Source organism: Suricata suricatta, chromosome 12 (genome assembly GCF_006229205.1).
Source record: "Suricata suricatta isolate VVHF042 chromosome 12, meerkat_22Aug2017_6uvM2_HiC, whole genome shotgun sequence".
Classification (NCBI taxonomy): domain Eukaryota; kingdom Metazoa; phylum Chordata; class Mammalia; order Carnivora; family Herpestidae; genus Suricata; species Suricata suricatta.
The window spans coordinates 1,229,057-1,243,623 of NC_043711.1; the positions used below are offsets into that span (position 1 = coordinate 1,229,057).

General features: G+C 60.1%; 1 protein-coding gene across 2 annotated transcripts in view; it reads right to left on the reverse strand.

Moving 5' to 3' along the window:
- The window catches only part of AP3D1 (adaptor related protein complex 3 subunit delta 1), a 33,051-nt gene extending 18,490 nt beyond the window's left edge, over positions 1-14,561 (reverse strand). For both annotated transcript variants that reach the window (XM_029915867.1, XM_029915870.1), the window contains exons 1-5: positions 14,449-14,561; positions 4,917-5,012; positions 4,099-4,179; positions 2,859-2,939; positions 710-817 (exon numbers count right to left, since the gene is read on the reverse strand). In XM_029915867.1, coding sequence (XP_029771727.1) covers positions 710-817; positions 2,859-2,939; positions 4,099-4,179; positions 4,917-5,012; positions 14,449-14,544 — 462 coding nt within the window. In that variant the 5' untranslated portion in view covers positions 14,545-14,561. The remainder of the gene's footprint in view (positions 1-709; positions 818-2,858; positions 2,940-4,098; positions 4,180-4,916; positions 5,013-14,448) is intronic.
- Between the last annotated feature and the right edge of the window lie 6 nt (positions 14,562-14,567).

Consider the following 14,567-nt stretch of genomic DNA (forward strand, 5'->3'; position numbering starts at 1 on the left):
GGCGCCGAGTGTGGGCAAAGTGAGCAACAGCAGGGCCAGCGGTGTTCCAGCCCGTTCTGGAAGCTGACGGCATACAGTCTGAGACCGGGTGCCATGACGGATCACCCACAGACAGAACCGCCCGGGGACGACGCAGCCACCCTTCTGCTCTGCCCGCACAAAACCGAACAGGAACAAGGCCTCCCGATGAGCTGAAGACTTGGGAATATGGTTGGTGCCCCCGAGGAACACGACTTCTAAGAGGACTTTTGCGGTTTAGAAAGACGCTCCGACGGCTCGGAAGGGAGCCTGGTGGGGTCTTTGCCCTCCGATGGACTGAATCACAAGAAGTCAAATTATGGCCAAAGGAAAACATATAGCGTCAGAGATGGAGCCGAAAGGACCACCCCAACCATGCGCACTGCCTGCTGACACAACCGTCACCGTCACCCACGAGGCGGTGGGGCGGTAAGTGATGGGGACATGCTGGAGGGCATGGGCACTCGCCCCGGGTGTCACCCACCTCTGACCCCAGGCCAGGGCCCTCCAGCGGGGGGCTGGGGGGGGTACATAGCAACTCGGCTCCCCGTCCTCTCCCGGGGACCCCAGCCCACTTGTGTGCACCCGTGTTCCTGGTGTGACAGTAACCTTGGTTTCCCAGGCCCCCAGATGGACCAAATCTCGTCACAGAGCAAAGGCCAAGGGGTGTCAGGTACACTCACAAACTCACCAGTGTCATGATGTCGTTGGCCAAGTCTCTGGCAAGATCTGGGGTAACAAAACAGGACAGGCCAGTCAGCGCAACGCCAGTGTCGTACTGGCTGGGGCTGCTCAGGTCCTGGAAAGGGAAGGGGGCCGTCAGCGGGCACGTGCCAGCCGGCATCACGGGTCCCTGGCCTGCGGTCTGGGCTGCGCCTGTAAGGGACGTGGCGAGCGGCAGCTGTCTCCGAGAGCTGGACGGTGAAAGAACCGTCCCTGCCTGGCACAGAGGTGCGTAGGGAACACCGCCCTCCTCAGACACAGCCCAGCATCCCAGGGCCACGGCCACGAGCGGGGTCGGGCCTGTACCAGTGCCCACCTCGGAGCTGCCGCATGCTGGCCCTCCCCGACGCTGAGGGGAAGGGGTGGCCAGCTGGCCCCAACCGCCCCATGGGCCCGTGGCGGCGACCCCCAGAGCAGAACCTGGGGGGTAACGGCTCTGGCCCGAGACCTGTGTTTCCGGCAGACAAGAAAGGCAGCCCCCGGAGGCCCTCAGGTGCGCATCGCAGCTCTGGCTGCAAGGGCCTCGGCTCCACACCCGGGAAGCCCCGTCTATGCCACAAACCTGCTGGGGGCGGGGGGGTGCTTTCCCAAGGACCTCATACGCGGTGGGGTAGAAACAGACCAAGAGGCATTTAGGTTCCCTTTCCAGGATGCGGGGACAACCTGAAGACGCCAGCCCAGGCTGGCGGGACGGATGGTGGGGGAGCACGGGCCCTGGCCAGACAGGCTCCGACCTAAGTGGGACTTACGCGGGGCTTTTCAGAAATACAGGTTTGTGGGGAGGACACTTGCATCACAGTTAAGTGGGAGGACCCCAGCCGAGGGGGTGGGGCCGGGCCTGTGGAACTCGTGTTTTAGAAATCAGGGGTTTGTTTAACTGACACATGTGGGGGGGGCTCAGTCAGTTCAATGTCCAATTCTTCATTTTGTCCCAGGTCGTGATCTCATGGTCTGTGAGGATGAGCCCCACCTCGGGCTCTGCGCGGCCGGCACGGAGCCTGCTTGGGATCCTCCCCTACCCCACCCCCGGCCCTCCCCTGCTTGTCCTCCCTCTCTTTGAAAAATACACTAAAATAACAAGGCATAGGTGGAGACTGCCACCTTTGGGGACAAAAGCGAGGACGACAGTGGCAGGCGGAGGCAGGAGCAGCCGTGCTGGATGCCTCGGACACAGACTCTCTCTCTCTCTCTTTCTCTCTCTCTCTCTCTCTCTCTCTCACTCACTCACACACGCGCGCGCGCGCGCCCCACCCCCACCCCCGGCACGGATCTAGGCCACCGCCTCCAGGACATCTCCATGTGGAGTGGTGACCACCTATGTCTAAACGGAGGCCCTCACAAAGGGGTGGGTAGGGGGCATGGCTGGGCCTGGGCACTGGGCCAGAGACCTTCTCGCCGGCGGGCTGGCCCTCCGCCCCCTGTGCTCCCCCCACCAGCCGCTCCCAGACCAGCCTGCCCCTCGCAGCCCAGGCCGTCCATGCCGGTGCCTCCTCACAACCACGGGCGCACATGCTTGGACCTGCGGGTGGCCCCCAGCCGCCCAGGAGTCCAGCCAGGTTCACCAGGTCCCACTGTGAGGGTGGCCACAACCCGCAGGGTCTGGCCTGCGCACCCCACCGCCTCTGCTTCTCCCCGACACCTCTTCGCTACTGTACAAGAGACGCTCAAGCTCTGGGGCCAAGGAAGGAATGTACCAGCCGGTGATCTTCAAGACTAAGACACGACAAACTTGCACATGACTGAGACCTGCACGCAGTGTGGCTAAAGGAGCCTGCGGGCAGGAGGCCCCCACGGGCACGGTGTGTGGCCTCGGAGGAGAGTGCCAGAGCCAGCCCTGCGACACCCAGAGGCCCCAGGCAGGGAAGCGGGACGCCAGGCAGCCTCCGGCTTCACCCGCTGCCCGAGAGCAGGGAGGCGGGCCCTTGTGGGTGTCTCCCTCCAGCGCCTCGGCCGCATTCACAAGCCACGGGCTGGCGAAGGCGGTCACAACAGCGAGCGCTTGTGGGCCTCAGTGCTTTCTACTGGCTGCTCACTCGGAGCATCAGAAAAGCCAGCGTGGGGACACTGTGGGGACAGGGTGACTCCAGGGCTCTGAGTGACCGCTAAGGACCGCCTACCTTGCGGATCTGGTTGGTGGTCAGCATGATGACGTCGGTCCCCTCGTGAAAGCACTGGGAAGCAGCAAGGTAGCCGATCCGCTGTGAGTCAGAACAGGGCGTCACACATGAGACAAGGGGCCGCGTGTCCCGGGGAGAAGCCCCCAGCCCGTCCCCCAAGCTCTGTGCCAAGCAGCCCCCTCGGTCAGGCAGTGACAGCCTGCGGCCAGCTGTGGGACCACTGGGTATCAGGACATCATTCAGGGAGGGGAGGAAACTGCCCCAGAGGTCCGAGGACGCGGTCTTTGAAGCTCAAGTTCTTGTGAGGGCGGCCAGACTAGCGGGCCTCTCCCGGGCACGCGGCCGGACCAGCTCCTGGAGGCTGACACCCTGTCCCTCCCGCACTCGCAGCGCGCCCCAATCTGGGCCGCACGACACTCTGCTTCCTCATCGAGAGTACCCCACGGGCAGGATGACGGTGTCCTTCAGAGGCTGACCCAGCAGGGACCCTCTGGCGGCGCTGCGCCCCAGGGGCCTGGAAGTGGTTTCAGCCGCCAGGGCCGGTTTGCATTCCCGTCAGAACTCAGCCGCCCCGGGAAAACTACAGAATGCCTTCAGCTGGGCCACGGCGCGTGACCATCGTGTTGCAGGGTGTTTCCTAGAACAGGAGCCGTGCTGACATCCTGACACCAAGGGAGGCAGTGATGCGCAGCACTCACAGGCAGGGCCCCTTCGAGGTAAAGCAAGGTGCGCAGAAACGACCACGAGGCTCTGGGGCCAGGTGACACGCGGTGGCCTCTGTGCAAGATGGTCACTGTTCGGTTTTTACACAGAGTTACACTCTTACTAGTATTAAAAATTATGGGGTGCCGAGGGGGCTCAGTCAGTTGAACGTCCGACTTCAACTCAGGTCACAATTTCATGGTTCCTGGGTTTGAGCCCTGCATCGGCTGCCCACTGTCAGCTCACAGCCACCTTGGATCCACTGCCCCCCCCCCGCACCTCCCCCATGCACACTCTTTCTCTCAAAAATAAACATTAAAAAAAACACACACATGTATAATCAATCCTCCACACCCATCACTTCACTGATGGTCGTCAGAGTTGGAAAAAAAGGAAATCACGCAAATGGCGTTAATAAGTAACCTGGCAAACATGAGCTGGTGACGGTCCGGGGCCCCTGGCTGCAGACACCCTCCCCCTCCCCCTCTGTCCCCGCCAGCACGCGGTTCGGGTCTCAAAGCAAGCTTGCCCACCTCACCTTGAACGTGAACTTGGAGGCGCTCATCACTTCTATGATGTTGAAGGCAGCCCAGCTGATGTCATAGCCCAACATTTGTAACTGGTGAGGAGACAGGCATGACTTTCACTCACGTGCCGAGGCCTGAGCCCCAACATCCAACATCCTGTCTCAGCTCGTACAGGACTGAAGGCCGCGCCGGAACAGTGGGCCTCACTACACACGCCCCCGGGGCCTCTTGCTGCTCTGCAGCCTTGTCTGCACATTTAAAACCGGGGACCAGGGGCGCCTGGGTGGCTCAGTCGGTTAAGCGGCCGGCTTCGGCTCAGGTCATGATCTCACAGTTCGTGGGTTCGAGCCCTGCTTCGGGCTCTGTGCTGACAGCTAGCTCAGAGCCTGGAGCCTGCTTCAGATTCTGTGTCTCCCTCTCTCTCTGACCCTCCCCTGCTTGCGCTGTCTCTCTCTGTCTCTCAAAAATAAATAAAAGACATAAAAAAAAATTTTTTTTAAACCGGGGGCCAATCACAAGCACAGGATGACCACCTGCGGCGGAAATGCCAGCGTCCGCGAGGACTGGGTAAAATCCCCCCCACAAGGTGACGAGACGCCCCGCAAGCCGTCCGCCTCCCTTCTGACCAGCAGAGGGGGGCCTGGCCACGGTTCGTAATGGCGTGCCTTCCCGCAACGCTGGGCCAAGGCTAGTGCCTGGATAAGCGGGTGGAAGGTACAGATGGACAGACAGAGTGGAGGGAGGGATGGTGGACTCCTTAAGCAGCCTCACGGCCTTTGGGGTGGGGGTAACTCTGAAGTGCGCAGAGCGAAGCGTCCTCGGCACTCACGTAGGTCAGCTTGCAGACTGCATTCGCTTTCACCGCGATGTTGTCTTGCTTCAGCTCTTGCTTGATCTCATCAATGCACTGTGAGATGTACTTTGCCTAAAAGGGAAAAAAGTGTTGAAAAATTGCAAGCGTCTAGAACAGTCAAGAAGGCAGCCAGACACAAGAGGCCCCCGTGTGAGTCCTCCGGTCCCACAAGCGCAGGAAGGCTCGTGGGTGTCAGTGGCTGGGGAGGGGGAAAGGGGGCCGGAGTGCTGAGGGGGACGGGGTTTCTTCTCGGGGAGAAGGTTCTAAAGCTGGCCGCGGCGACAGCAGGGCTCCCGGACGCACCGGCGAGAAGCCACACGGGCGCCACGGGCAGCGCGCCAGTATCTGACAGGCGGTCACTTAGAAAAGCCGTCCCGTGTGGCGCGCTGCCGGGGCCCAGTCCCGAGGACAGGGCCGGGGAGAGCCGCACGGGCGTGGAAGCAGGCGCCCCAGCGTCTGTTACTCCGCTGCCCCAACTTGTGTGCGCGGCTGAGGTTGTCTTTTGCTTGCTTTCTTTATAAGAGTTTATTTTTGGGGCGCCTGGGGGGCTCAGTCGGTTGAGAGTCTGGCTTCGGCTCAGGTCATATCTCGCGGTTCATGGGTTTGAGCCCCGCGTCAGGATTTGTACTCACAGCTAGTTCAGACCCTGGAGCTGCTTCAGATTGTGTCTCCCTCTCTCTCTCTCTGACCCTCTCCCGCTCGCTCACTCTCTCTCTCTCTCTCTCTCTCTCTCAAAAAAAAATTTTATTTTTAAGTAATGTCTACACTCACCGCACTCACCATTGAGGCTTCAACTCACAACCCAGAGGCCAAGAATCACATGCTCTTCTGAGCCATCCAGGCGCCCCCTAGCTGTCACTTTCTATGTTGCAAAGTTTTAAAAAGAACTTTACAGAACATTACGACACAGAAATCTTTCCGGCCCTCTCTTTGGTTTTAACAACTCGCACATGAGCCTTGCACACGGGCGGGAAGTAACGCCCAGGTCCTGCAGTCCACTGCTGACGCAGGCTGCCCCACACCAGCCCGCCCCGCCCCCGCCCCACCACCAGCAAGCTCGTGTCTCCACGGCCGCCCGCCCGCCGGCCTCCCACCGGGCACCCTAGCATGTGTGTGCCTTGCTCTGTCCCCACCGCAGGCATGCAGACCACCTCGTGCTCATCTATTTGAAGGATGGACACTTGCATCTTTCCCGCCTTTTCAGCTCCTGCGAGCCGCATGCAGTGTCTGTGGGGACGCGGTTTTAGGATCTTTCCCTGGGTCTCCTCGCTGATCCTGCACGTCTACCACTCCCTCGGGTTTGACCCGAAGCAGTACTGGTGTGCCCCCCTGGGAGCACCGAGCACCAGGCTCCTGTCACCCCTGGCCCAGAGACACATGCAGCCTCAGAGAAAACCCATGAAGCCAGTCTGTCTGGTCAGTGCCCCAGGCCCACACGTGCCCAGCACTCCACGAAGCACAGGGAGGCCCCTGTTATCTCACCAACAGCAGCCACTAGAACGTGCCCAGCCCTGCACCCGCCATCGGGACTCAGTGGTCAGACTCCTGCTCCAGGTGCCCGCTCCTTTCCCGTCCCCCAAGCCACATCCGCTCCGGCCCGAGGCTCTCAGCCGCCTGAAGCCCTGGCTCCCGGGCACAGGCGCCGCGGAGCGCCTCTCACCCACAGTCGGTTTCATGAATAGTTAATGATCGGAGCCCGAGCGATGGAGCAAGTGTCACTGTATCCTTCCAACAGGCTCCGAGTTACTAATTCCCATGTGGGAATCTTCGCGTACTGTCCCTGCGCACAGACGGCCCCTCCTGCATCCTCAAGCACCCACTGAGGGGGACAGCTGGGGGGCTGGCCTGCTGAGTTGGTGGGCGTCACCTCCTGATCCCGGGGTCGTGAGCTCAAGCCCCACGTGGGGCGAGGAGCACACTTCGAACGAACCAATGGATGGGATGGGAAGAACAGGAACACAGTGACATGCATGGGGAGGCCTCACGCCGGGAAGACGGGACCAGAGACGGCCCCACAGCACGCGGCCTAGGGGCCTCCCCTCCCGGCTTTCGGGACGGCCAGGCAGAGCCCACTTCCGCCGCCGTCCGCGGAGTCCACATCAGTCCCAGCCTCCCCCAAACACGGCTTCAAAGCAACTGTGTGGAGACGCTGGAGAGTGAGCACAAAAGCACCGGGTGACGGTTCTCGGGGCTTTTCTCCCAAGCACCCCACAGAGCGACCGAGGCCAGGTGCTCCCGGCTTCCAGAGCCAGAGAGCAGAGGCTGGACACACTCGGCAGCTGCCCCTCGAGGCAGGAAATCCCAGAGGGGAGGGGAGGGGGCCCACGCGCTACAGAGAAACTCAAACTCAGCCCGATCCCGCTGACCCCAGAACGAGCATGCACGGCGATTTCCAGCTAAAGCGAAAAGAAACAAACACACTCCACCCGCCTGCTGCCCACAGCGAGGGGGCAGAGCTGGAGTCTAAGCCCGGCCCGAACAAGCCAACTGCCCCCTAAAGGGACCCTGCCCGCCATCAACCCTTCTCAGAGAAAGGCACACGATCTGGAGCCTCTGCAGCATCCAGGATCCCGTCCGAAGCTGTTCTAAATAAGAAACGGGAAAACGTGACCCATGAACACTGGCCTGGAGGTGGCCCGAAAGACAGAATTGACACATGAAGGTCTCAGCTTGGCCACCGTGACCGTGTTCTTGGGGACCGGCAGAGAGAAGGTGCTCGTGCAGAATGAAAGGGAACTCTCAGCAGAGAGACAGTGGTGTAAGATGAGCAAAGTGCAAAATAACTCCTGAGAGACAGGACACACAGGATGGACCGCAGAGCAAACCGCAGATGCAGAGCCAAGTGGGCACGTCTGAAGGTGCGACACGGAGACTGAGCGGGGAGCAGCGGAGAAGCGGAGTCCCAGGCCCGTGGGCCACCAGGACGAGGCGAGGTGGACGTGTCACTGGGGTCCCAGGAAAGGCAAGGGTGGGACGCAGAATACATTTGAAAAGAGAATGGCAGCAACTCCCTCACGTTGGGTGAAAGACGTAAATGTTCAAGAACCGCAGCGCAACCAACAGAAAACTCAAAGAAAACCGCACCCACGTGCCTGAAAGTCACACGGCCAAAAATTGGAAATTGGGAGAAAATCTTTTTTAACCTTCATGTGTTAATTTAAGTAACCTCTACACCCAACGTGGGGCCCACACTCACAGATCAAGAGCCACAGGCTGCACCGGCTGTGCCGGCCAGGCCTCTGGGAGAGAATCCAGACCGCGGCCGGAGGGAAAGGCCACGCCGCGTGCAGGGGACGAAGGGTCCCCACGGCCCAGTGCCGCGGCCGACCAGCGTTCTCTACCAGAGACAACGTGACCTCGGGAACACAGGCAGGCCCACGGAGCACCCGGGGACGCTCCTGGGGGAAGGGGACCATGAGCCTCACAGAAAAGCGGCTGACTCGCAGGAAGGCCCTGCCTGAACATCAGCTTCGGGCAGAGCACAGGCGCCTGGCTCACGGTGGCCACGGACAGACAGGCGCCGAGGTTATAAAGGACCGAAGAGCGCGCGCTCACTCAGGAGCTCAGCTCGGACCCTGAACGGAGTCACAGGAAGTTAGAGGAAGGAGCCGCGAGCACGGTGGCCACATTAGTGTTCTCATTTACACACGACGTCGCTAAAAGCAAGGAATAGGTAGGTCAGGGTGTGCGGACGGACGGGATCTACGTCCAGAGAATTCTATAAAAAGATACACTAAAAGGAGTTTAAAGCCTAAGGTGTGAATGGCTACATCTCGTTGGTACTTGAAAAAAAAAAAAAGAAATCAGAAGTGTGAGCATGATTCAGTTTCTCAAATAGCTACACAAGTACTGAAACGGAAGACGCTCTTTCTGCATCTTCTCCTTCGTTAAGGATTTCACCTAGAACAAAGGACACGAACGTCCCTACATGGGAACTCCCTGGCCCTGGCCACTCAGCCGGTTCCCTGGAACACTTTCTCCCCAGAAATGCGCCAGCAGCCCCGTTACTGACACCCGCCCCCAGCACCGAACTTACCAACCTCAGTCCGCAGCAGCCTCTCCCCGCGCTGCACACCCCATGGGTCTGGAGGCCCACCCGCCCCCACAGTGCCCACTCACCCTCCCCCACCCCGACAGCCTCTTCATCCTGGACGTGGGATCACACCGTGTGTCACCTCCTCAGCCTGGCTTCCGTCACTGAGTGCCATGCATCTGAGGCTCCTCCGTGTCTCTGTGAGGCCTGATGGACCACAGTCCATCCGTCACCTGCACGGACCAGTTCATCCATCTATTGACTTGTTGAAGGGCAGCGCACGTGCTCTGCCCTTGACATTTTCAAGAGGTTCTACGAACTGTCCCAAACATGTCAGCTCTGTCACTGCCCACAGCTGTCTGCGGGCCCCACAGGGGTTGAGGCCCCACAAGCCTAGTGTGCATAGGATGTTCTGCCGGATTCTAAATCAGTGTTCAAGCCACTCAAATTTCTCGGATCAGAAAGATGTCCAGTCCTACAGCAGCCGGGTCGCTGGCCACCGTCACCATCGTCGTTTCAGTATGTGCTAACCCGAAAATGCGGGGAGAGTCAGGTGGGGAAATGGAAGAAGGTTCTAGGACTATACTCAAGTGTCAGCAACAAGTGTGGACGCGTGCTCACACTCCTTGTGCCGTGGACGGGCTCCGACGGGCTCCAACGCCCCCGTGGCCAAGAGGAGCCATGGCAACCCTGGGGAAAAGCAAGCCCTAGGCCCCAGCCCTCTCCGGCCCTCCCCCTGGACCACCCCCTCCCTGTGTGCACACCCATCGAGTGGCGCCTGACAGCTAATCACGGTCATTCCCGTCTTGCTCCTGGCCCACGTCACTCTTGGCTCTCACACGGGATAGGCGCCCGAGAGGCAGAAGGTCCAGCTAAGGGGCAGGAACACCATTCAAAAGACTGCGGTGCAAATCCATAAAGACAGAAGTGGATCAGGGGGCTGGGGGAGTATCTGTAGATGGACGGGATTCTTTGGTGGCGACAAAAGTATTCTATAGTGACACTGTGCTGACAGCTATACGTTTGTTTTTTTTTTTAATTTTTAACATTTATTTTTGAGAGACAGAGGACGAACAGGGGAGGGGCAGAGAGAGACACACACACAGAATCGGAAGCAGGCTCCAGGCCCCAAGCTGTCAGCATAGAGCCCGATGTGGGGCTCGAACTCACAAACTGTGAGATCATGACCCGAGTCAAAGTTGGTCACTTAACTGACTGAGACCCCCAGGTGCCCCTATACGCTTCTTTTTTGGAGAATGAGAGGCGGGGGGGGGGGGGGGGGGGGGGGGGGGGGGGGGGGGGGGGGAGAGAGGAGAGAGAGACGGACAGACAGACAGACAGAGACTATCTCAAGCAGGATCCACGCTTAGAATGCAGCCTGACGCAGGGCTCGATCTCACAGCCATGAAACCACGACCGGAGTGGAAGAAATCGAGCGGGAAGCTTAGCCGCCTGAGACCCCCCGGTGCCCCGCCCCTGTACACTTCCAGAAACACTAAAAATCACCGAACCTCAGGACACTTGTCTGGCTCAGTTGGAAAGCATGTGACCTCTGATCTCAGGGTCGTGAGAGTACCTAAATAAGATTTTTTAGGAAGTCCGTCACCGGACTTCAAGCTTAAAGCAGGTTAACAGTAAACCAGGTCACAGCAAACCAATTGCATGACAATGAAGCTGCAGGGAAAATCACGCTGGGCCATCCAGAACCGCCGGGACGGGCCTCTGCTTCCAGGTCTGCGCAGACTCAGCGCTCCGCTGCAGCCGCTCGCCCCACGCGTGCCTCAGTGGTGCAGACAGCAGCCCGCACGCCCAACCTCGCCACCCCAGCTGCCCCGACAGTGGTTTAAAGGTCCAGCTCCTTCCGATGAAAGAACATGTGCCTGGTGGACCCCAAGCACAAGCAGGAGGGGACGCTACACAGCAGGGTCCCGCGGCGTCCCGCGGCGGGTACAGCCAGCCTGTGGCCAGCGTAAGCAGCGATGGGGAAGCCAAGACTGGGGGGGGGAGGGGGGAGGCTGGCGTCTCTGTGCCCTGCACAGGCCCGGCAGGGCAGGGCAGGGGTCCGGTTTCGGTCGGGGGTTGGAGGGAGCCTACTCAGACTTCCCTACTTTCCACCTCTCACCCCCACTCCCTAACCAGGGGTGCCCTGCAGGGGACAGCTGTGGTTGTCATCACGGGGCTGGGGGGGCCTGGCACCGCACGAGCACCCAGGACGGCCCCACAGCACTCAGGGAAGGAGCCCGGCCTCAGGCGAACCTAGCCTCCTGTTCCTTCCCTCCTCCCCCGTTCCCAGGCGCTCCAAACCGAGGTGCAAAGGACAACCGCAAGGAAGCCAGTTTGAATGCAGACATGACCGCGCCAGGTGCCCACACCCCTACCTGCGGCCAGGCCGCTCAGTGTGCCTTCAGCCCAGAGCAGCGGCCAGACGCACAGGAAAAGCGACCAAAGCCCCCACGAGGCAGCATCACTAGGGACACACCAAAGCCCCCACGAGGCAGCATCACTAGGGACACAAATGACCACACGCAGGAAGGCGTGCCCGGCTGTGTTCACGGTCAGGGACGTGAAAAGGGCTGTCTGTCCTGCCCGCGTGGCTGTTCGGATCACTCCACAGGCGCCCTGGGGCATCCGTGGCCTGCTGTTGGGACTGTGCACTGGCAAAAGGGGGAGACAGGCAGGGGCCACATCCACCTGCAAGTCGGAGGCTGTGGGAGCCCCTCACGGCAGCATCCCCACCTGGACACAGTCGCTCATAAAAGGCCCAAGACTGAAAACCATACCCAGGTGTCCAGCAGCAGTCAGATGGATGACAACGTGCCGCAGACCGAGAGCGGGCCGCCGCGTGCGCGTCCAGCCGGAGCAGCGGCAAGAAGCCAGCGGCAGAGCTCGGCGGTGGGCAGAAGTAAGCCCCTTCCCCGCTTACACTGTCTCTCTCTCTCTCTCTCTCTCTCTCTCTCTCTCAAAAATAAACAAAAACTTGAATAAACTTTAGAAGTCATTTGGGGTTTCCCCCCGTCATATCCAAAGTTTAGACGCAAGGATAGTCCTACGTGGACTTCACCCTCCCTGCCTACATTATTTGCGCTATATCTTAAGGATTAAAAATAAATTCAAACACCCCAGAAACATATGAATTACACCACTGTTTCTCAAACTTTTGGGACTCATTTTAATAAAAGTGTTTCCATAGTAACCCAATACGCACGCACGCACACACTTAAGTTATTACACGCTGAAGTAAGCGTCAATAAACGGCAGTTACTCTACGTGCGTACAGGGCTGGGATTTTCTAGGTTCTTTTTTAACATAACCTGTTACGTCGAATTTACAACCCACTGAGGGATCTGAGGCTGAGGTTTGGAAAGACAAGTAGACAGCTCTGTGGGTGCCCTGATACCAGGCAGAAGCCGCGTTACATCACCCACAGTGTCCTCAGAAGCAAGGGGTGGTGACTGTCACCTCCACTTAAAAATGTTTTTAATGTTTACTTATTTTGAGAGAGAGGGAGACAAAGAGTGAGCAGGGGAGGAACAGAGAGAGAGGGAGACACAGAATCTGATGCAGCTCCGGGCTCTGAACTGTCAGCACAGAGCCCGACACGGGGCTTGAACCCACTGACGGCGAGATCATGACCTGAGCGGAAGTTGGACGCTCAGTCGAGGGAGCCACCCAGGCACTGTCACCCCAACCTGGTACCAGAGGCATTTCCCACGTCACCCAGTCAATAAGCCCAAGACCTTGGACGCAGGTCTCCCAACGTCCAACAACACATCTGAATCCCTCTAGATTGCTGCATTTCTGCGTGGCCTTTCAAGTCCTCACATGAATGATGCCAGCTAAAATCTATTATAAACGGTCAACTTTGGAATGCGCTAACTGCTGTGGGGAAATGGCGTTGTGGGAAGTCCTCACTGGGTGCAGTGGGGAAGACGGGAAGGGCCCAGTCCAGCCAGAGAGGGGAGAGCCAGCCGGGTGACGAGTCACCTGTGACGTGCCCAGCCTGCAGATCACCCCCATGTGCCGAAGAGGAAACGAGGAGGCCAACACGCCACGTCCTCTGGGAATGGCCGGCACGTGGAGGGCAGGCGCCGTGCAGAACCCGGCTTTAAAGGCCCCTCCACCTCCAGTACCCGGTGACAAGGGCTCCAAGCCGTGGACACGGGGCCAGCCAGGGACAGCGTGCTTCTCCCTAACTGGGGCGGGCCGCGGTCCCTCGGAATCCCAGAACAGGCTGACCCATATCATCCGGGCAGCCAACGAGTGCACAAAAGAAACATATGGGTGTGAACAGGTTGTAAATTTGCTTGGCCCCTCCAGGTTGTGAAGCAAAACCCAGGCCGGCCAGTCATGCTTCCGTCAACCCTGAAGACCAGGACTGAGTTAGACACACACCACGACCACCTTGAGCTGCAGCGGCTAACTGTGCAAAACCAGGAGGAGCCCAGGAAGGAAAGGAGGGTGCAAATGACCGCCCAGCGAGGTCAGACCGTTCTGACAGCGGCAGGAACTCACCGAGGCACACGGACCGAGGCACACGGACCTGATGCCTCTGGCAAATTCCTTTCTTTCCTCGCACTTCCCACCCCGAGGAGCCCGACTTCCGCGGCGCCATGGTGAGGAGGGCGGGTGTTGTCCCGCCACCGGGCAGCCTCCCCCTCTATCTGGGAAAGCGGGGGGCGCCGTCATGACCCCTTGTACAAGTGGGGGCTGACACCTCCTCAGGGAAGCCGGCGGCCTGGTGGCCAAGGACTGGCCCTGTTCCTTTCAAATCTAGGTCACAGGCTGGGGGGAGGGGCGCAGGGAAGGAAACGGCGCCCACGGTTACGATTTTACTTGTGGACAGCCGTTCCCTCGCCCCGACTTTCGGGTTTCTGGTAGAAGTCGGCTTCCCCATTCCAGGACTCCTCAGTGGCTTCCCTATTTTGAATCAGGGCTCCCGCCGTCTCCCCTCCCTCGCTAAGAGGAGCGGTCCCACCTTCCCGGGAGCTCGGGGCCAGGAGAGGAGGCCTGATTCCAGGCCGGGCCCGGGAGGGCCACCTGGATGCGCACCAATCTCATACGGGTTCCTCCGGGAGCGGCCCGCGGAGAGGAGGGCCCCCCAACCAGGAGTCCAGAGGCCTGGAGCGGACTTAGGGCCCTCCGAAGTCTCTTCCCGGGCCACCTGCGGCGACGGGAAGGCGGGCCTCCATCGCCCAGAGGGTAAATGAGGCTACAGGGGACCCCCCGGAGGCAGGGCCCCCAGGTGATCCGACACACACGGGCGGTACGGGAGATCCTGAGAATCGCGGCTCGCGTCCCGTCAGGGGTAAACTGAGGCTCAGGCAGAAAGCGGCGTGCGGCGGCCCAGGTCGTAAGCAGGAGGGGCTGGAGTCGGGGGCGGGGCCTCGGGGGGCGAGCAGGAGGCCAGAGTAGGGGTCCCGGGTGGTACTGGGGTCGGGCAGAGCCAGGACGGCCCCGCAGGCGCGCCGGGCTCACCTCGTCCTCTTTGTGGTTGCGGATGCCGCGCACCAGGTCCTGCAGGTTCTTGTCGAACATGCGGTCGATGCTGCCCTTGACCATCTTGAGGGCCATCGCGGCGGATGCCGCCGGGCTCG